This window comes from Aptenodytes forsteri, unplaced genomic scaffold (genome assembly GCF_000699145.1).
Source record: "Aptenodytes forsteri isolate BGI_AS27 unplaced genomic scaffold, ASM69914v1 Scaffold62, whole genome shotgun sequence".
Classification (NCBI taxonomy): Eukaryota; Metazoa; Chordata; class Aves; order Sphenisciformes; family Spheniscidae; genus Aptenodytes; species Aptenodytes forsteri.
The window spans coordinates 2,035,228-2,057,923 of NW_008794595.1; the positions used below are offsets into that span (position 1 = coordinate 2,035,228).

A 22,696-nucleotide genomic window follows, 5' to 3' on the forward strand; every position below is an offset into this window, starting at 1 on the left:
CGGCTGCCGGGCTCCCCGCCCGTGATAACGATAACCGGGGCCGGCAGCGCCTGTCTCGGAGAGAAAGGAGGCAAGCGAGCTCTCTGGCTTTGCACCGGTTTCCTGGTGAAACAGCAAGAAGTTAATAAGCGAGCCCTTGCGCCCTGGCTTTATACACCCAATACGCTCGGCTTGTAAACAGGACGCTAAAGGTAATGAAGTGAGTACGCAACCTGCGTAAAATCGACGAAACTTGGGTCCACCCTCCTGTAATAACGCATATGTTATTAAAATATAGTATAGTTTTAAACACACTGTTCTAAGTACAAGCTGTGTTGTGAAATTACACAGGCCTGCCTCTCACAGCCATCACCACAAAAAAGCAAATGTTTCTAGGGCTGAGGTCCTGGTAGGTGTGCAGAGAGGATCAGGCAGTCTGCCCTCCCCTTGAAGTTAGGAGCGGTCAAGAAGTCAAGGTTCAATAAGGTCACTTAGGACTGGAGCTTATTTGGGTAGTCAGTTACAGTCATCGTACCGCTGTCATTTCCACTGCACGAAAATGCACCTGATATTTTTGAATTCATCCTCTGCTGCTGTAATGTCATTGGCATCAGTGGAAGTGCCACCTGCAACTTCTGTGGAGTTGCTCTTCAACTTGGTTTGTTCCATTGTAACGGGAAAAGCTGGTCTCAGTTTTAGGACTAGAGAGTTGTTGGGTTTTTTTTTTTTACAGAAATGCTGCTCGCTTCAGCTTTGAGCAACGTGCTTAGGTAACATGCAAGAAATAGAATTTACCAAAATCAGAGGTAATGTTCACATGATGCGACTAAAGGACTAACCCACGTATCAGATCTCTTGATTGACGCTGTTGCTGGTTTCTTCAAGGAATTTTGGTAAGAGATTTGTGGTCAAACTTTCAGGATCATGTCAGAGAATAGGTATTTTTCTATTAAGCAGAAGAAGAGATGTTTTACAGTTGGGGTCCTTTTTTTCCTTTCCGAAATACAAAATGTAGCGAGTTGGGTAAGATTCATTTCCTTCAGAAAATGAAATGTACTGTGGTTTTTGTACATTGAACTCTTTTAATCCCCTTGTTTATACATATTTGTAGCTGTCTGAAAATTGTTTCCTGGTGTGTAAAGTTCTGATGCTCAAAGTCAGCTGAGATATGTGTTTGGGGATTTTAAAAAAAAAACCAAACAACAAAGCATGAAAGAGATCAGAATTTTAGTTTCACTTTCACCACACAATAGACTTTTCAATATTTATTATATTTGTTTTGGCTAGTAAATTAGAAGCTGAAGAATAGGTGAATTTGCAGCGGCTGGCTGTCTTCCCCCCCCCTTCTTCCCCCTTCTCTTTCTTCTTTCCGGAAAAGTAAATTGCTGTTCCAGTAAATCTTCTAGGAGTGATTTTCTCAAACTAAAGTTCCTTTTATCTTTTTCTTTAGGCTTCTTGTGGAATTTTTAAAATCTCTATAATACTGATAATTGGAGGTAAATTCTCTAAATGTTTAGACTTAGACCCCACAGGAAATCCTTTGTCCGAAACAGCATATGAAGTGTGCAGTTTACACTGTAAGATTTTTAGTCCAATTAACTGAAATCTGTTACCATGGACCCAGTCTTTTACGTGTTGCAGTTCATATGAACAGAGGGAGTGAAGTCCCATTGATTTTAATGAAAGTACTCATGAATGAAGCAAAGCAGTACGTCACAGGTGTTTGCAGATGTGTTTTTGTTTTTGTGCTCTGGGTACAATAGCTGTATTTGTACACCAGAAGAATGTCTGAAATGTTTTTGGAAGGAAACCAGATTTACATACCTGTCTTTAACATACTGTGAAATATTTGCAGGAAAGTTCTTCCTTTATGTACAACCTGAGAATACCAGCATAGGGAAATAACTGTTTAGACTATGCCAACTGCCAGTTTGTTTTCAAGCCCACTAAATCCAGGCCTCTTTGCTGCTATTTTTTTTCTTTTCTGGTTTTTTTTTTTCCTTTCCCCAATATGTTGTTTTAAAATGCATTGGTGGTATTAGATGTCGTTGAGGGAGGGAAGAGGAACATAAGCATTGACAGTGTTCCTCAGTGTTTCTGCATACACTTTGCACGACATGAGTAATATATGTCATGCTGTGTTTAAATGCTTAAAATTGTCAGTCAGTCAAATCTCTGAGGAAAACACTGTGAATTATAAACCATCATCCTCCATTCATTGCATGGGCTTATGCTGGGCCTTCAAGTGGCCTGTCAGGTTGTTTCCTGCAGCGGTCTGGACTTTTGTGCTTCCTTTAAACTCCCTAGGTTTTGTTGAATCTGTGTGAATCTGCGAGCCTGCCGGAGCATTTTTCACGGAGGGAGTAAGGCCTAATTGGAAACTTTAGTATGTGTAAATTAGTTAGCGGTTTATGGTCCTGCCAACAATAGCAATAACAGGCATCTTGCTGTAAGGTTGTGCGTTGTCGTTCCGCAGAGGTCAGTCAGTGGCAAATGAGTCCTTAAGCAAAGGTCATCAGTAGTACGTATGTTCACTGATTTCTAAGTAGTCTTCTTTCTAGATGTCTGCTTATCTAAGTCTGAAAAGCATGCAGAAATCTTGATGTAACAACAAATATGTTAAACCACAGAAGATGTAAGTAAAGGATAAGAGCAAGTGGAGTAGTGAATAGGTCCTTGGTCTCTCAGCTTTTTCACACAGCATAGTTTTAAATTTTAGCCGCAAGTAGGCAATGACATTTACAGCTGTAAGATATACTGAGGGTTTTTTGGGAGGGATGGCACAATGTAACTCTAAGGAGGCAGGTTAGGAAATTATACCTTACAGCAACTTGCCAACAAAAACAGAAGCAAAATATATACTTTCTAATAGTGCTCAGGCTCAAAATATGAACACCTTTTCAGGGGAACCAATTAAGCACCAGGTAGATGGTCAGCAGAGCGGCTGAATGTTTCTTCAGTTACAAAGGATACCAAGCCTAGCTTTTGGAAAATTAATGTTGAACAATGTTACTGTTTTATGGTCAAATATAGTTTTAAATTAAATTGGTAATTACATTGTTAATTAAAATTTTAACAGTTGACCCTTACTGGAACTGCTTTGAACAGTCAATTATAGTAAGAAATGGGGAAAGGTGTGTTTGTTGATAAATCATTCGTATTTATATCTATATAGAGATAGGTAAACATTGCATATGTTTGTATCTTCATATATGGGAAAAGCTTTTTTTATCATGTCTTATATGCTGTAGTATTTAATTATATTGCAATATTAACATACCTTATCTTGTGTATTTAAAGTTTTCTAAAATTTCTTCTGTTGAAGATGATACAGTTAAGAGTCTGATATTGTCAATCAAATTACTGTACAAGTCTCTTGTATCTGCATTCTGGACACTGTCCTCCATATGCCATTAAAATATTTTTCCTTTAAAATGTGAGTTGCAAAAATCAAGGAAAATGAGTCAGCTTTCTAGCACTAGTATCAGAAGACTTTCCCTTAATGGATTTGTAATGACAGAAGAGATAGTTGTTACCTGCAAGACTGCACAAAATTCTAACTAAATATCTTTGGTACTTTCTGAGGACCAATTCACTATGAATCTTCCATTTTCTCATTGACTATTTTCTCTTTAGAAGAAGCTGGCATTGATTTTATTTCCCCACTAGAAAGAAAAATCGGACAAGTAAATAGCCCATCAGTTGTCCTTGTTTTAATGCCCTTATGGGCAACAGCGACGGCTTCCACGTCTTTCCACAGAATAGTGAAAAATACAAGTCCTAAATTAATTAAGTGCTTTTGAGCTTTGCATGTTTATTAATTAAATCAGGATATTAGAAAGAAAAAAGGCTGACCTTTTGTACTTTTATAAAGTTTCATGCTGAAATAAGTTGATTCTACTTCGAGTCGGACACTCAAATAGCAACATGGAGAGCCATAATTATGAGCTGCTGCTCTAATGTAATATTGCGGTATAATCAAAATCAGAATTAGATTTCTCATTTTAAAATGAAATTAACTGGTGCAGAATGTTAGACAGATTGTTGTATGTAGCAGTAAATATCCATAGCCAGATATTATGGAAAAAATGTAGTCAATTATGCTCATAAAATATTAATATATTTCTGGGAAATGTCTGTTTAATAAAGAAAAAAATTACAATGTGGCTGTATTTTTGCAGTATTTACAGAATACGTCATACCAGTGCTTTGTGCTCATATTTCTATTTGTTCTTCTCCATATGCTGAGTTTTTTAAAATAATCATGTTTCTAGATTCAGCACCCTTACAACCAGTGCAGCAGTAGGTATCCAGGATACAGAGAATGAGAAAGAAGCTAAGGAAGTTGTTTGTTTGTGTCAGCAGCCATCTGTTAAAACAAAAACCTTCCACTTGGTAGAATTTTCTACCAACACAAAATAGTTATGTTGTGGAACCTATGTAGGATTACAGACTAAAGAAAGCACACTTGGCAAATTTAATTGCATGTTAACATTGAAATATAAATTAGCAGAAGAGGTAATACAGTAAAGCAGTAATTGATAGATAATTGACATGTACACGACCAAAATAGTATGCTTATACAAAGGAGATCGAATCTCAAAGCAAATGAAGCTTTGAGCTACATCTAAAACTGCAGGTATTTCACAAATATTTTCACAAAAATTTAGTCAGTCACTGAATTTGACATTTGATATTTAGTTCTCTGAAGAATAGTTTGTAATAGGTGCTCCAGTTAAAGCAGATCAAAATCAAAGAAAGATATTTTAAAGATTGCTTATTCATCCTTCTGTAAGTATATTCAGACTCAAAATAGCTATTAAAAAAAAAAAAAAGCAGCGCTAGGTGGGCGAGAGACTTCATTTTGAGGAGCTTAAAGCAGTTTAATGGGAATTGGAGTGAAATGTTTTTAGAAAGCAAATTATATCTTGTATTTGCTGGTTGTGGGGTTCCTGGCACCTTCCTTTGCAACATCTAGTACAAATAGCTTTCAGAGACCAGACGCTGGAGTATGTATCTCATCAAAATGAAAATGCCTTTTGAGAATACAAGAAAAAAATTGTTTGCGGTAGTAATCTGATAATGCTGGGTTTTGGTTCAGATGCAGCTTTGCATGTATTCCATTACATGGATATCCATGACTTCTCATATCAAATACCATGTTGCTCTTCCTTATATTGCTGTTTAAAAAAAAAAAAATTACAAAAATAGTTATGATTGCAACAATGAAATGTGTTTATGATAGAATGGTGTGCAATATTCTGTTTATTACTGCCTTGTCTTTCTTATGTACTGCAGAACAAATGGAAGGCAAAAAAAGTGCTAAAGGATTAATGTTTCTGATCTTTCTGTCACAACATAATGCAGAATGCAGTGCCATGTTTATGGTACTGGGGATACCAAAAAGTGTTGATATCAAGCGTTCATGAAGAGTAACATAAACTGAGGTTTTGTTCTGCCATTCAAGTACATGCAAAAACTTTAAAATGTTTAATTTTAGAATAGAGGTTTGTAACAGTGGATCCAAAGGCCCATCTGAAGACAAGACAATTTGGTGGATTGTCAAATATGTCCTGACAAGGAGAGGTCTGTAGTTACCTTAAACCCGGGATAACAGGACGTTTACTACTCCTACTTGCTCTTTCTGTGAGCAGCTGGAGGCAAGAGCCATGAGTGTTCTGCTCCCTCCCTTCCCTCCATCCCTGTCTCCCTCCCCAGCTGACTGCATATAACGTGGCTCTGCTTCTGCTGACCACGTCCCCACCTGACCGCCTTAAAAAGGTGTTGAGGGAGTCCTGCTTTAGAAATTTCTCTTGAAAATTTTTCCATGGGCAGATCCATTCAAAAAATGCTTATGATTATAGCTACTGTGTCTTAGTTGCCAAAATAAATTACTTCAGCTGGGAAAGTGAAGGCTTTGTTAAGCAGAAAAATAATTTATAAGAAAAACAAGCAAGAAAAGTAGTTTATCTACTCTGTCATGTGCTGTGATTTTTCTGCATTTCTTCTTACCAAAAACAGAGCTGACAACATAGTATTGCCTGTAGCATACTGGATGTAGGGTACTAGGTCTTCTACAGCTTCCTAAATTTAATTTCTCCTTATTACTTTAAAAGGTACATACCAGGGGCAATGGACAGGAGGGATGCGACATGGATATGGTGTACGTCAGAGTGTACCCTATGGCATGGCGACTGTGATCCGTTCACCCCTCCGAACATCTCTAGCTTCACTTCGAAGTGAGCAGAGCAACGGCACTGTTCTGCACGACGTCACTTCAGACAGTCCGGCTGGAACAAGAGGAGGTTTTGTGCTCAATTTCCACAGTGATCCAGAAGCCATGGGCATTAAGAAAAAAGGAGGCTTATTCAGAAGAGGATCCCTTCTTGGTAGTATAAAACTTAGAAAATCTGAATCTAGGTCATCGATATCTAGCAAACGGAGCTCTGTCAGGAGTGATGCTGCTATGAGCAGAATTAGTTCTAGCGATGCCAACTCTACAATTAGTTTTGGAGACGGTGACTGTGATTACTGCCCTATGGAAGACCATGTTGATGCCACCACTACAGAAACCTATATGGGTGAATGGAAGAATGACAAGCGCAGTGGTTTTGGTATTAGTGAGCGTTCAAATGGCATGAAATATGAAGGAGAATGGCTAAATAACAGGAGGCATGGATATGGATGTACCATGTTTCCAGATGGCACCAAAGAAGAGGGAAAATATAAAAATAACGTTTTGGTCCGTGGAATAAGAAAGCAACTTATACCAATACGAAACACAAAAACTAGAGAAAAGGTGGATAGAGCAATAGAGGGTGCACAGAGAGCAGCTGCCATGGCAAGAACCAAAGTGGAAATTGCAACTTCAAGGTATGTTATTGCAAAATATATTTGTTCATCACTGAATTTGCAGAAACACAAATGTGTTACAATATGTGAGCTCTTATTGTTGACAAAAGACTCAAAAGTGCAAGGGCGTAAATGTTGTCTTTAGTGAGTACTTGCTCACCTTTCAGTTTCATATGCGTAACTCCATTGACTTTAGTGACGTTACACATATGAAACTTAGAACTTCAACTCATTTGAGTAAAGATGTTCGTGTATGTTCCATAATATACTGTGAAAGTAATTTTCCACCACTCATACATTTCTGCTTTCACTCAAGAGCTGCTGCATTATGCCTTTAAACCTGTTTGGAAAATAAAACTGGTGAGGAAACATAAGAGCATGATTTGGGGGATGTGAGGTGAAGATTGAGTATCTTCCCATAAGCATGCTCCAGTTACGCTTATTGTGTTGATGATTTTTTTGGGTAGCATCTGAGCATCTCTGAAGTTGCCCATTTGACATTGAGCATCTTAAGTTGCATCTGTTTATCTGAGAGACTGTGGTATGAACAGTGTAAGAACAATGGTCGAGGCTCTTGTGCTTAGAGGTTGTTGATTTGGTTGCCAGGACAGTATCTGCCAAAAGAGTTCTGTATGAGGACTCTCTCATTTTGGAGCATGCTTCTCCTGCAGTCTGAATTCATCTGGATCTTATGACCACCACTTCAAATGGTGGTAGTCATCTTCTCCCCACCCCCCTGCCAAGTGTTTGGGATGGGAGAAGGGTACAGGTATTAGTAGGGGGGAAGAAATGTTGTTTTCACTTTGAACTCCTAACCAACAACCAAGCAAAGTTGTCTGAAATGGAATTGTTACAAATTAAATCAGTATAGACAATTTTAATATGTTTTACTATTAAGTCTGAGAGCTCTTTAAAAAGCTATTTAATTTTTAATGCCTTCCAATAAGTTTCTGTGGCAGTTTCTCTGTTGTTGGTTTTAGTTTGTTTCCCCAGGCAGGCTTTTCCTGAAATATGCTATGGACCAAAAAAAGAGCCCAGAAATGTGCACGAAAGAAAATCTTCATGCTATTTTAGAAAGAGGATGTCACATTACACTTAGAGCTGAACAACTGATTCCTGATTTAGCGTGGTCAGTAGTGTGTGCTCAGTGACTATCCTTTTTCTGACAGTCATAAAGAATACAGAAAAGATGGAAAACTGCATAAGTGGGAAAGCTTGAATACATGGATGGCTCATTAGGTGAGACACAAACATGAAGAAGTTAGGTTCTTTAACAGTACGCTTTCTGAGCACTGGTCACCTAAGTAACTAGAGGGTAGCATATACTCAATTACTTCTATAAATATATGTAAGGCATTATATGACAGCATACCACATTAGCAAAGCAGAGCAGTAATAGCTAACTTTAAGAAATTACTGGATCCCATTCATGTTCTGTCAGTACATAAGCCCTAGTTCTGAAAAAGTTGAGGTGATGGGATGTGTTGATAGGGTGAGTCACCACTTTGAGTCCATATAAAGCTATTAAAAAGCTGTAGTCTGAGACCATTAGGTTACAAGGCACAGTGTATGCACTCCCTCTTTAAGAAGGGATATGTCTCTGAAGTGTTTTGTTTGCTGTTCCTTCCTTTCAATTTTAGGTGAAGAACAGAGTTCAAACTGCTTCTTTTGGAACAGTCCATGAAAACAACGTTTATTTCTTGAAAATATGTTTTTGAAAGTGCAACAACAGAAGGCATCAGTTGTAGTGCAGCTGTGACCGTGGGCTATTCCTTTGGTTTTTCAGCTGAGAATCTCTCTGAAACAGTCCCATGACTACCAGTACGGATAGCAAGGTGGCAGGTTCAGGTTTCCTCTCTTTTAGTAGCCTTTGCACTAACTGTACTGGCACTGAGTCAAAGGCAAAGAGACCTGACACCTAGTCAGGCAACATCAGGCATAAAGATTACATTAGTTTCACTTGCGAGTGCGTGTTAGACGCACCTAGTAAGGATGGCACAACCCTTCCCATATCACAAGTGTTCAGAACTGCCTTTAGTATCAACCAGTGGGAGCAAGGCCACGGCGTTATGTGAACTAAGGGACTGTCATACTGGCAGAGTCAGTAGCGCTGACTGTCTAAAAGCCAGATCATCTGGAAGAGATTCTAGGAGAGCATTGAGAAAGAAACTTCCACTTCGGACAGTTGCTAAATTCTAGACTGACCGGATTGGTACGGTTTCAGGATGAGAGAACTTGCTTCTGTCCCACTGAAGCTTGAGGACCAGTATTGATTTGTGACTGCTTTTTTACCAAACTGATATATTAATAATTTATTAATCCTTCAGACATTAGCATTCCTGCAATGTCTTAGATGAATGTGCGGATGGTGGTCTTGTCTGTTTCCTAACGATCACTACCACACAGAAAAATCCAGGAGGATTTTCATTTCTTCATTTCATTTTTTCATTTCTCTAATGTGTAATACAAAGGTGGTTCTGCCCATGTGGCATAACCTCACTGCACTGGTCTGTAAAACCTTCTGTGTTTCTGACCTGGCAGATGTCACCAGCAACACCTGCTTACTGTAGGTTTCCATTCCCTTAGTGGAAGAACTCTCCAGATAGAATGTTTCTCACCCCAAAAACCATCGAATGTACAGGTTTCCATTCCAAAGACCTCAAAACCCTGACTCTCAGCCAGAGAGAGAGTTCCTTTTCCACGCAACTTTGAGTTGTATGCTGTTCTTTGTGTATTGCTTATTCCCAAAATGTTTGCTCAGCCAAATGAAACCAGACCATACTCCTCTTCATAGCTCCCTGCTGGTCATGACAGGTTTGGCTGGTAGTTTGACCTGTGACAGATGTCCGCGCAGTCATCAACAAGACCAACCACTGTTTTGCTTTATATTCCTGATGTCTTTTTATGTCTAAAAGTCCTCCTTAACAATCTGTGTAGTCTTCTTTAATCTATCATGGCAGTTTGGTGTGCAAAGAAAAATCTAAAAGTTGCATTAAATGTTGCTTCTCTGAGCCTGAATTTACATTGGCTCCCGTGACTCAGCCTTTGGGTTTTTAAGGCATTTGTACTGAGGTGTTTTAGATGTAATAGCAGCATTTCTCAAGAGATAGCAGATCACAAAATCATGTGATGTATAGAAAGCTGCTGTATCAGGGAAATAGTTACCAGCCTCTGCTACACAGATCTGTTGCATTAAATGTTGCTTCTCTGAGCCTGAATTTACATTGGCTCCCGTGACTCAGCCTTTGGGTTTTTAAGGCATTTGTACTGAGGTGTTTTAGATGTAATAGCAGCATTTCTCAAGAGATAGCAGATCACAAAATCATGTGATGTATAGAAAGCTGCTGTATCAGGGAAATAGTTACCAGCCTCTGCTACACAGATCTGTATCCAAAACAGATTATAAATTAGCAATGAATAAAAACGCTTTTAAAGTGATAGCACAGCTTAACAGTCTTGATTGTGTATTATAGTTTTACTAGCTGTATTTAAGACAAAATATTAAGGTGTAAATGTAAAAATCACAGAATTTGAAGAATTTCAGAAGTATGTTCAATATTTTTCCCTTTTAAAATATTAAAAGGCTTTTTTTTAAAAAAAAATCATTATTATAGGCAGTAATTAGGTCAAATTCATCTTTAACCCATTTGTGCTAAAAGCAGTCAGGTTTACTCTATATGCTTTTTTGGGGGCTTGGTGTCTAAAAGGAAAAGCTACCTTTCAGAAATTTTTAATAAATTAATTTCTCTGTTATTTCAAGCACATGTGAAATGCTTCAAATGCTGGAAGATGTACATTTGGAAGAGCCCTTTGAAAGATATTGAAAAGCCCCAATGTCTGCTCAACCAAGAGTGAAATAGGAACTTGTTTTGAGGATATCAAATAATTCTCACAGTAGGGATTTTGAACTTCCTTTTCATCGCTGTCATGTATCTTATTCAAAGGAGTTATCCCTTTGCAGTTCAATATGAAAAAGAATTATATTAGAGCACTTCTTTCCTAGTATGAAAATCACTTAAGTTCTTATTACAGGAGCTATTTAGTGTATTTTATTCACTTTGCCCTCATCAATACTTATGATGGTATAAACTGTAATATTTTTGGAATTAATTTTCAGAGTTTGAACATAAACTTACCTTCTAATACTCAGTATCACTGGGTGTTTTTAAATGTATCTGTCCTGTAAGTAAATATGTAGCACTGAAAGCAGAAGGAATGATGTTAGTTTACATAAAACCCTTCATATACCAGATTCTTTCTAGAAAAGTCAATATTAGGGGTTCAGAATTGAGCTCTCCGAGCCAGGCCTTTTTTTTTTTTCTCCCTTTGGATTTTTTCTAGCTAATGTTCAACTAGAAATTCTCCTTTAAGTGTTGACTCTCTGAGGGGAAAAAAACTTTTCAGGGACACAGAGGGGCAAGATAAAAGTACAGTAAAAGTAAGGAATATGAATCAGAAGATATTATGTGGAGGGAAAGGGCAAAATAAATAAAAAAAAAGTTTTCTTGTTGATATTTTCCTTATACTCCATTGATCTTTCAGGTCATAAAACAAGCAGGTTAAAGAATTTTATCTTCTTTTTTATTCTCTTTTCCACAGAAGCTAAACCCTTTTAATTACTCCAAAGTTGTGAGTGAGTTTTAAGTAAGGTGTACTGTCATAACATGCTGTGAGAACTTTTGACCACCTTAAAAGCAATATTGTAATGGGGTTTCATTACATGAGCACCTGAGGTTTGGTGAAGGATAATGGTGCCTTTGTGTTAGGCACTGCACAAACAAATTACCCCCTCTAGAGACCTTGCAGTCTGGGAAAATGGCAGTGCGCAACAAAAGGAAAGAAACAGGCAAAAGACTGTGAAAGGACCCGAGATCAAGATAACAGTAAAATTAATATCTTGCAACTAATAAGATAGAGCAGTTCCTCCTTGTTAATTAGCTGTCTGTGTTCAGATAGCAGTGACTAGCAAGCCTCTAGTCAGGAAGACCTTTTAAGGGGAGCGCTGAAGGGGGATTCAGCAGTGTCTTTTTCTGCAGAGATTTCTTTTTCAGAGTAGCTTTTTTAGACAGCTCAGTTTTATTTTTAACATGTTTGTGTCCAAGTCCACAGATGCTATGGCTTAGTTTCAGCCTTTGTTTTTTAATAGAAACTACTGAAACTCTGGGTGTGATCCTGTGTCACGAGCAGCCCGCTTTGTTCTGCGTGGCTGCGAAGGAGCCTCGAGTTGGTGGAGGGGCTGCAGGAGGGTTGACTTGGTAGCAGAAACCCAGTATAACAACATTTACTTCATTTGGGAGTGAGCCAGCTGCCACAGCCTGAACTTTCTTGGGTCCCGGCTCTCCCTCACTGTCATAGTGGCCTCCTGGAGCCAGTAGCTGGCTTGTGTAATGTTCCACGCTGAGGACAATTTAGAGAACTCTGATTTTCCCCGAGGCCTGGCCTGGCGCTGCCCCAGCCTGGGCCTGGGCCTGGGCGCTTAGCGTTGGCTTCAAGTCACTAGGCAGCACCTGCTCCTGAATGGCGCGGCTCAGTTGTCTGCCCCAGAGCACTAGCGTTTGCGGTACAGCGGCTATATAAGAAACCACTGCTTATGTTTTTCATAACCTCAATGCAGAGTAAGTTTCAGCATGCTGTGCTGCATGTGGTGGGTTTATGTGAAGTGTGTGGAACCGTCAGGAAGGAGTACTAAATGGCTTAGTAGCCAGTTCCTTTGTTGCGTTCATTGCCTTGTGTGACCAGTGCTCTCAGCTTGACCTGAACAAGCTGTGATTTCTAGGGAGAGCTGGAATTATATGCATGTGGGAGTATAGTTTGTGTCCACACTAGATGGCAGCTGCCAATCATTCCAAATGGCACTGAATTATGTGCACCGGACACAGCTTTCCATGATGGATTTAGCTGACTCTACCAATCTCACTTTACTCAAGAAACTAAACTGGACACTTTCAAGACTAGTGCCTCACACATCTTTGAGATGCTTTACTTATTATAGCTGAAATATGAACGTTGTGTTTAGGAATAGGATCCAACAAATACCAAAGGTATTTATATAAGACTGCTTGCTTTAGTACAAAGAGCTGCCTTAAGTTCAAAACAAAATCAGTTTTAATCATTTTACTACATAGTCTATTTGAAGATAACAAATAAAATGCTGTGGTAAAACTTAAAATAAATCTTGAGCTACTATGGATAGTAATTTTAATGTTAATTCTGCGTTCTTTAGAGGAAACCATATGTTCCTTGAATCTTGTGGGAGTTATAGGACTAACTTCAGTGGGGCACATTTTCACTCAGATTTCACAAACAACTCATTGGTAAAAGAATATAGGCTTGGACTGTTCCTCTGTTATTTGTTGGGGGATGAATAATACATCTGTTTGAAATATACAAATTGTATAAACATCGTCACACAGATTTGCTTTCTTTTCTTAGTAGAAAAGAATTCAGATTACATGGCTGAAAATACGCAAAATTACTCCTGTACTATCCCTCAGCTGGAAATTTAACAAAGCCTCAAGTATTTAACTTTTTGATCAAATTACTGATATCCAAATACACCTACCTGCAGCCATAAGTCTGAATAGGGATATATTTAAAAAAAAAAAGGCAGTTCTGGAGTCTAGCCAATCTTACTTTGTATTTGTATTAGACATAGAATTGTTACCCCAGGGTTGCTTTTCTAACTTGTTTAAAATCAGGAGATGACTAATATAAGATTGAAAATATTCTCTGCTTTCAAAACATAAATGAACCGACACTGCACCACTGCTTTTAAAGTAACCATCTAAGAAAGCCTTTTTTTAATACACAAACCTTTTTGAAATGTTTCTTTGTTCAGATGGGTAAGGATTTTTTTCCCAGTTTCCCGAATACTTAATTTAGTAGCTGAAAGAATCTTTACAGTGGCAGCCCAGCAGATGTATATGAAAACACAAATGCTTTTTTTTTTGATGATACTGAGATATACTAGCAAAAGACTAATATTTTTTGTAGCCAAAGAAGATGAGTTGTTATGCAGATTCTCGCCTTAGTTTTTACACAGTGTCTCCGTTTTGATCTATATTACAACAATTGTTCAAAAGCTAAGCTGCAAACAGCATCTGTCTCTATTGACTTTCAGGAGAGTTTCTGTGATGGAAATAAATCTCCATTTAAAAAACAAAATCTGGATCATTTGTACTGGTTAGTCACATATGAACCAGAGTGTAAAGCCATTAGACTTACATTATTGATTGCTATAAAAATATTCTCAAAAACAAAAAGATATTTTATATTTCTACTGTATTTAGTACAACTACCTACATATGGCTAGTAGTACTAGTCAGAGCTTGAGTAATTTAGTTGATGTTTTGCTCAAAGACTAAACCAATTAATACAGAACCTTCCCAGCTTCTTTCTTCAAAGAAATAAGAAAACATGCTGTCATCTATCTATAACATTGTTGATCAGTATTCTACAGAGTAGGATGTTTTTCAGTGAACAACTACAGCAGAAAAAGTAATTTAAATTATTTAGTTAATGCCCCCTATGTTGATCTAATTGTATATTTCCCAAATAATAATTGCTTAATTTTCTGAAAACTGGTGTGGTTCAATGAGTAATGCTGTTTGTTTGAATACTAATTGATCAGTGATACATATTATGACTTCTGTTCTTTTTTCTGGCGATTAATGCATTTTTCTATTTTATATATCTAATAGATGTTGGTACATATTTTCATACACCAACTTGCTTTCTTTTGCCTACCTCACTATTATTTTCCTCTTTCATTGCTGCTCTATTTGTACATTGTTACTTTTTCTGCTTCTTTGTTCTTCTACAGTTTTCTGCTCTCATTGTCGGGGGAGGCAGAGGCGCAGTCTCTTTGTGGCTAGTGTCCAGGAGTAGACTTCTCCTTATGAGCTTGTCTCCCCTCAAACCCATGTAAATGTTTAACATCTGCAACAACCTGTTGATTATTATTGTTGTCCTCTTTAGATGTTTTCCAAGTTCTACTACACAGATGTAATCTCCCAAGAGCTCATTCCTGAGGTCACCTCAAAGCCTCTTACTCTATATGTATGAAGTTAGAGTTGTTCTGCCTTGCACATCACTCTTACACTTAAACTGAACTTCATTTGCCATTTAAAAGTGATCAGTGAGTTTTGTGCAGCCCTTCTTTGCAGTTGTCCCTCAGACTTCTCTTCTGTAACGCTGACATTCACAAATTCTGCCACTTAGCTCTTCACACCTTTTCCCCAGCATTTATGAACGTCATGGATTCTCAGCCCTGAGCCCTGTGGATATCCAGTGATGTACCTTCTTGGTTGGGAAAAACAATTGTTTAATCCATCCCATTATAATCAGTTTCTGAACTAATTTTTTATTCGCTTAAGCATTTCTTCTCTTTTTTTTATCTTAAGTTCCTCCACTTAGTTTTTAAAGAGTTTCTGGTGAGGAATGCTACACTTTGGTCCTACTACATTAAAAGCAGGGATTGATGGGAAAAGATGTGTTGTACGTGAAAGCCAGAAATTTCCTTATTAGCGTCTGGCTAATATGAAATCAGTTAAATGTGAGTTCTCAGCTCTTTTGTTCTAGGAGTTTAAGAAGAAAGGCATATACTTCTCTTTTCTCTTACCACTCTGAATCTGGTAGGCTGCTGTTAAGGCTTGTTTAGTTATCTTATTGCTGTAATGCAGCACCTCCTCTTTGTGATTGCCTCGGTTACTGGCATATATAAGATGAGGGAGAGGTCATTTTGCTGCTGCTTTTACAAGATCTTTCTTTCTCTGAATTTTTAAACCACTTCAGAAATAAATGTGTTGGATTATGTCTTACAGCTACGCAAAAGGACTTAAAATCCAAATGTGGAAACAAGCGAGACTCAAAGATTTTCACTGTTGAGGTCATCTTTTGGCAGATATGGGCATGTATCATACCCCTGATTTGCTCTTATTTGGAGCTAAGTTTTCATACCTGTTCATGGTTAGAAACTTGACTTCCATAGGGAAAAGAAATAACACCAATAAATCTTAGTTATGACTAAGCTGAAGTGACTTCACGGGAACTGGTTCTGTGTGTGTACTCAGCCCAAGTTCACTTTTTAAGCTCCGTCACTTACAGGAATTTATGATGTCAATTGTATAAGCATCTTAGGAATATCTTGAAGACAAAGAACATATTGCCAAGCAGTAGGATACAAAATGTATTTCAGGAATAATAAGGGAACCAAAAGTTAAAGAGTGTGAGTCAACAGATGCCAGTTGTCAGAATGCTTTGTGCAGATGCAGTGGTGAACCACCTTAAGCATTTAGGTGTCTTTTTCTTATGTTTACTGTCTGGAGTCCTGCTTTTACCTTCACTTATCTTGACCAAGGGCTTAATTTCAATTTTACTAAAAATCCAGTAGTTATGCACGTTCTGGAATGTTCATAAATGTATTACCATTCATAGCATTGTTTTGTGCTTCAGAGAACAGTATGTTTCTGGAAATTACAGATTAGCGACAAAGGTGGGAATGGCATTTATCAGTTCTATAAATATCAACAGAATAGATAAGCTGGTGACCTTTTCTGATATTCAAAAATGTTTCATTTGTACAGATCTGTTGAAGTAATAGTTGATAGTTTCTGGTGAAGAGGCTTTCCCTTCTCATGGTGGCTGGATTCCTTGTGCAGAAATAATTCATATTGGGAGGTCTAATGTTGCCAGGCATTCAGACTTTCTTAATGGTGCAATGTACAAGTAGGACTATTGATATAAGTAGGTTTATATTCTCAATTGATAATGAATTATCAGAAAAAACTCATACTGGATGTTTTACAATCTCAAGCGATGTTTGTTAGGGTATGCCACATCAGTGAAGAGTCTGTTTTTTTTCTGAAGCAGAGTTTATACCTGTTTCAGAAACAGGTTTTGTTTAAAGACTGACATGGGACAAATAAAAATAGTGTATATTTTGTATGCTCAAAATTTAGATCACCTGCAAAAAATCTAGTCATATTACTTGTTCATAATGGAACTTTATCAAAAATATAATTTGCTATATTACTACTTGTTATGAAGAAAAGACACTGAGCATTTTCATGTCAAAGTCTGTATCTGTGATACGCACAGATGTGATGCATTTCTGATGGAAAAACTGCTTAGTGGAGCTCCTGGGATGAACCTTTGTTAGCAGAAGAATTAGAAAAGTGGATAGCATTTGGCTTTTAGCTTTGCTGGGTCTCTGGACAGTGAATGCAGAGAGCAATTAGTCAAAATGACGGTTCTGAATAAGTTCACTAAGGAGTTTGTGCTAAATTTGATTTGATGTTTCCTTCAAATTTTAGTTTTTCAGAATATGCTCTAAATGACTTTCAACAGTTCACTCTTAAGTTCCAACTTTGAGATGTAATGGATATTTGATTTGAATTCATCTGTTCCGTGCACTTACGATGATTAAAAAGCTATAAAAATGGTCTTGAGGTCTTGTATAATAGTTAAGTTGTGAGTTAACTGCTGACAGATACAGTCCCTGCATAACATGATGAACTTTGGCCGTGGACCTTAGTGGTGAGTGGACAGTATGAAAGAGCTGATGTCTCTTTCAAGAAGCTCGGAATACAGTACAGATAGGTAAGCTCTCAGAAATCTCTGATACTTTGTTATACACCTAGATTTTTGCTGTTTCCAGCAAGGATGAAGCCAGACTGGGATCCTTTTGATATAGAACACTATTAAATTTTGGACCAGTATAAAAAAAGTCCTCAGAAATGTTGAATTGTGCCCTGGTGTTTGAGTAGGGGTTGTACAAGTGTTGGTCTGGCAAAACCTGTGAGCTGGCTTCCTCACAGCAAAAGTCCTTCCATTTATTTGCTATTTCATAATATATTTAATCAGCTGTTTGTAATAATGCAGGCATTTTTGGTTGACAATTTAAAGAACATCCTGAGTCTTCATAAGCCAGTCTGAGAAAAGTCAGCTTAAACTATTTTCAGAAACCTTGCTTGCTTGTTCAAGGCCCCTGACAGTTTAAGGAATTCTATTCTGCTTTCAGTACAACCAATCTGATACTTAAAAAGATACTTTTCTCTAAAAAAGAGAATGAATTTGCCTTGAATTTGCCAGTATGTGAAAATGCATGTTTGAGTGGTGGTATAACCTAGCATTGCTTAATCCATTCAAGAAAATAGTTCCGGTTTTGCATAGAAATGCACTTTACAGAGATATGGTGTCAGTTTCCTCTTGGATTATCTGCTTTTATACACTCACTGTTAAACTTAAAAGCATTTGATATCATCTGTCTGACCCTGAAACCGTTTATTGTCTTTTCCTTAGTAAAACTAACTCGCATGTTCAAGATGTTCTGATCTTTTACTCTGTTCTTTGACACTGAATTGTCTCATTTTCCAAGTAGAAGTTTCAAGGGAGATGGAAATTGAACTTGCTTAGGTGCAAGTCAGCTGAGGAAACAAGCATTTTGTACGCAACTCTGATATTTCCGTCTATTAATAACCTTTTAACAGTTAAGTCCACTGTATTTTGTTTCAGATTAGAGTAAGGAGTGTTTTAACTCAGGTTATTTTTTTTCAAGCATATTTACTGTTCAGAAAAGTATTTTTGGTGTGCTTTGCCCCTCCTATTCCCATGCTTTCAGTTTAAGTATGTTTTGTTCCTTCCAAGATGAATATGAAGTAGAATATAAGGGGAAATGAATAGCAAGATTCTGTTAATATCCCCAATAGTAAGCATTGTAAACCCACCTTTTCTTAGTTTTCATAGTCATATTTTTTTGTGAAAGATTTTTAAATACATCAAGAATTATTACTTAATATAATCATTTAACATTAATGCAGCAACAGTGTAGTAAAAAGGAGCTGAGAGAAAAAAATTGAAGTCTTGCATTTTAGAGCTATTATAAAATTATATTAGTATCTCTTTATGGTTGCTTTACTGTCTGTTCTCCAAAGAGTACTGTTGTTTTCAGAAAAAGTAGAAGTTGCTTCAGGATTCCCATGTAGCATAAACTTCATAGGTCACTCAGAAATTGCCTATACACTTAATTCTCTATTTGCTTCATTATCTTGAGGTGTCATCAGCTTGTTTTGCATTATGAGATTGCTGTTTGAAGCGTTTTTGTGAAAGTTTTCCTTCTTTGTTTTCGCTCTTCTGTTCAATTATTTATGTGTAAATGTCACACATTCCCAACCACTGATAAGCCTTGCTTAGGAATGGATACTGTCAGGAATAATTTCAGATACTTTTTTATTTTCTAGAAAATGTAAATTCCTTGTCAACACCCCCATGTTTTGACCCTGTTATTGCTATCAGCGTAATGCATTTTCTTCTGTTGGAAAGAAATGCATTAGATGGATTAGCGAAGCACTAAAAATATCTTTGCTTAACCACCAAATTATATAACCATCCAATTTCTGTTGGCTGCTGGTCTCATGCTGTGTTGCATTTTAGAAATCTGCATTTTACAGCACATCAAGTGAAAAAAGTTTTTGGTTTATATTAGATCTTCTTTCAGAGTTTCAAATATATCTTTTTTTATATATATATATATCATTTTTCATTCAAGAGGTTAAAAGTAGGATTTACTGAAAGCTTCTGATAACTATTGTCACTTCAAAATTTGAAAATAGTGCTGCTTTTATGTGATATATTCCTTTTTTTTTGGTCACTCTGGGGCAGCATGTCTGATGTATTCTTTGGGTTTGTGGTTTGTTTTGGCAGGGGGGTATTTTTAATGAATAGTAATTTAGATCAGATCCACTGCTGAGGGCCATGGTACTCTGAAATAAGATGAGTCATTTTTCTAGAAAGCTCTTTACGTATGCAAGAGAGGATTTGGTCACAATGACCAGCTGTAGAGCTAAGCGTCGTCTTTTTTTCTGCACTTTCTGTATCATTTGAAAGAAAGGATTTTCTAGAGTTAGATCTATTCCAGAGACCTCTGTAAGGAGAGAACGAGAGGAAAATTGTTAATCTTCCCTTAGATTAATTAAATCTTTGTAATTTCAAGATTTTTCTCTACATTTATCTTAAAGATCTAAGGTGATTTATCTCTCAGTACGCTATTCCAGTACTTGACTGTATAAATAGGACTAGTAGTAAGTTGATGCAGCAACTCCAATTCTCTTTGCATTGGTGAATGAAGAAAAGATGCTCAATTTAAACGTGTAGGTAATTGACTGAAATGCTCACCAAAAATGTTTGTGATGAGATAACTTTGTAGACTGCTAGCTTGCTTTTTATTTCTTCATGGCAAAAAGCTCATGTTGTACTGCAAAGGAACTGTTGCCTGTGGTCAGGTTCCCTGCGATAGGGCTGCGAGATTTTGTTCTTTGTGAATGTGACAAGACAAGTCCGCTTGTATCCCAAGGTCAACCAAGTGTCACCTTAGTCTGTAGTTACATCCTTTCCTGCTGTTTGTTTTTCTATTGTGTAGCTGTAATGAAAAAGAAAAAAACCTGAATGCCTGAAAAAAGGAAATGATGCCATCAGAGCAATCCCTTTGCATGTAAGGGAAAAGACTCCACATGTAATCAGCTGGCTAAAGGGCATGAGAACATCCTGAAAGGTAATTGGGCACCTTTTGTTGGAATGCTCTGGTATATCCTATTAAATTGTTCAGTGTTGCTCAGAAACAATGCCTATAGACAGAGGCACAATACTAGGCCTTTTTTCCCTTTATTCAGTGCCAAAAAATGCGGTTATCATGGTATACAGCATCATCTTAAAGCTAGTATCGTTTATGTACTGCTTCTGGAGGAATATGTACACAAAGGGTTCAAACTTTCCTCAGCAAGCTTTTTTGTGCTTTCACCCATGATGTTCTTTACAAGCAAGTGGGAGAAGCCTATGCCTTTTTCAGACCCTTCGCAGACTTCATCTCTGCAGTCATGTGTCTTGTAGAGTACCAGTAGAGAGCTGAAGTTGCTACTATTTGTTTCTGACTGAACAACTTACTATTGCTCTTTTATTTGCTCTTACTCCACTCTGTCTGGAATATTTGTCTCCACGTGTTCCATCTCATCTTTTAAGTTGTACAGATTCTGGGGCCTGCTTACCGTGTATGTTTTAAATGACTGAAATGGTGGAACCTAGTCTACTTATCATTGTGCAAGTGTTAGCAAAATATATGCACTAATAATAACAGCAGCAATGAGAAGATGATTTGCTGTGGGGGTTTTCTTAGAACTCTGTTGTTTTGTTTAAATCCAAGAATATCGTCTTCAAAAGCACTGTGCTGGTGAGAATAAACAAGTTTTTTTTTCTCTCTCTTTTCCCTGTGACTTACCAGGAAAGAAATCACAGACTTCTACTCTTCAAGTCTCTAGTTTCTTCTCAAAAGGAAATAACTAGTCTCTGCCCGTGGATGTTGGGGTGTATGCAATTGCTGCTAGCCACTAGAGGGAATGGTATCAAGGCATTATGGTTGTCTCTTCTGCCTTTCTACTGCTGAAATATGGCTTAATATTTATGCCAAAGAAAATAGTCACAGATTTTTATAATTTAAAAAAGAAACTTAGATAAGAGGATTATGTTGAACCTAGTGAATAAAGCAGTGAGTTCAAGCACGAGCATTTTAAAGTGGAAGACCTACCTTCTTCAATAGCAAGAACAAAGAAAGATTGGCATGATTCAGATTCTGGTATTTCTAAGTGAAAGCAGGAGAGTTTCAATAGGGGGGATCCTTGTCATGCATAGGAGTGTATTAATATTATTAATATGAGAAAATTCTTTTCTTATTAAATTGATCTAAAAATTACAATCTGAATGGAGAGAATTTTGTGGAATTTTAATATGAAAAGACTCAAATGCTTCCATATTATAATTTGAAATAACCTGCCCTTTCATCATCCTGAAGGACACTTTAAGGTCTACTTTATTAATCCTAGAGGTCAATTATGCAAAAAATGATAATGAGACTATGGTAGTAAGGTAAGGTGTTTGTTTTGCTGCTTTTTATTGTACCTTTCATTCTGAAGGAATGAGCTGACTTTACATGCTCTGATCAGCAACTCATCATTGCTGTTACTCGGCTAATTCTGAAGTGAAGAGAAGCTGGAAAGGAGCATACAGCTTGCTGCTCAGCAGATGAAGGGGGAAAAATTGGTCAAGAGTTTTTAAAAAACTCACCTTCCTATTAAAATACTTCCTGTGATGTTACTCTCTTTAGGAGCAGACGAAACATCACTTTCTAAAGTTTTAATCAAAGAACAGATAAATGGCTTATGGTCCATTTACCCTGTAGCTTTGGAGGATAAAAGTGTGAGCTCAACCTGGCAGGTTTTTAATTTATTCTTCACATAATCCATTGGTGAAATATTAAATGTTGGTCACGCTGACATCAACAGCAAAAGTCCCACTGGTTCCAGTGATAGCAGGATAGCACTGATGAACAGTGTTCTTGTGAGCTGCATGTTTTGTGGGAGTCACAGGCAGTTAAAAGGCCAAAGCCAAGATACTAGAAGTTCCCAGCTGGACCATAAGGGATAATCAAGTACAAAGACAGGCCAGTTACCACTGAAGGAAACCTTTAGGTTCTCAGTATGCTGTCTTAGGTGTCCACTCTTCATAATTCCCAGAAAAACTAAAATTCAGGGCTTATTTTATAAATTGCAAAGGAACTAATAAAACTTTCTGAGATTTAGTCCTTCCCCTTTGCAAACAATGAAGCTTCTGTAGTGAATCTGTATGTCACATTCTGTCTGCTGTTACTCATGCTGAATGCTATGCCATTCTACACACTGTCGCAAAAAACTCTGGAATTTGAGTATGGTACAGCTCAATATGAGTAAGGGTGACAGAATTTATTCTGGAAAGACAGGTCAGCTCAGTTGCTGAGGATATCCATATTTCTGGAAATCGGGGCGGGGGGGTTGCTTTGAAA

At 37.4% G+C, this 22,696-nt stretch overlaps 1 protein-coding gene across 4 annotated transcripts in view; it reads left to right on the top strand.

Annotated features, from left to right (window-relative positions):
* The first annotated feature begins 6,099 nt into the window (after nucleotides 1–6,099).
* JPH1 (junctophilin 1) overlaps nucleotides 6,100–22,696 on the top strand; it is an 86,553-nt gene continuing 69,956 nt past the window's right edge. For all 4 annotated transcript variants that reach the window (XM_009272639.2, XM_009272642.2, XM_009272641.2 and 1 more), the window contains exon 1: nucleotides 6,100–6,852. In XM_009272639.2, the coding sequence (XP_009270914.1) occupies nucleotides 6,125–6,852 (728 nt within the window). In that variant the 5' untranslated portion in view covers nucleotides 6,100–6,124. The remainder of the gene's footprint in view (nucleotides 6,853–22,696) is intronic.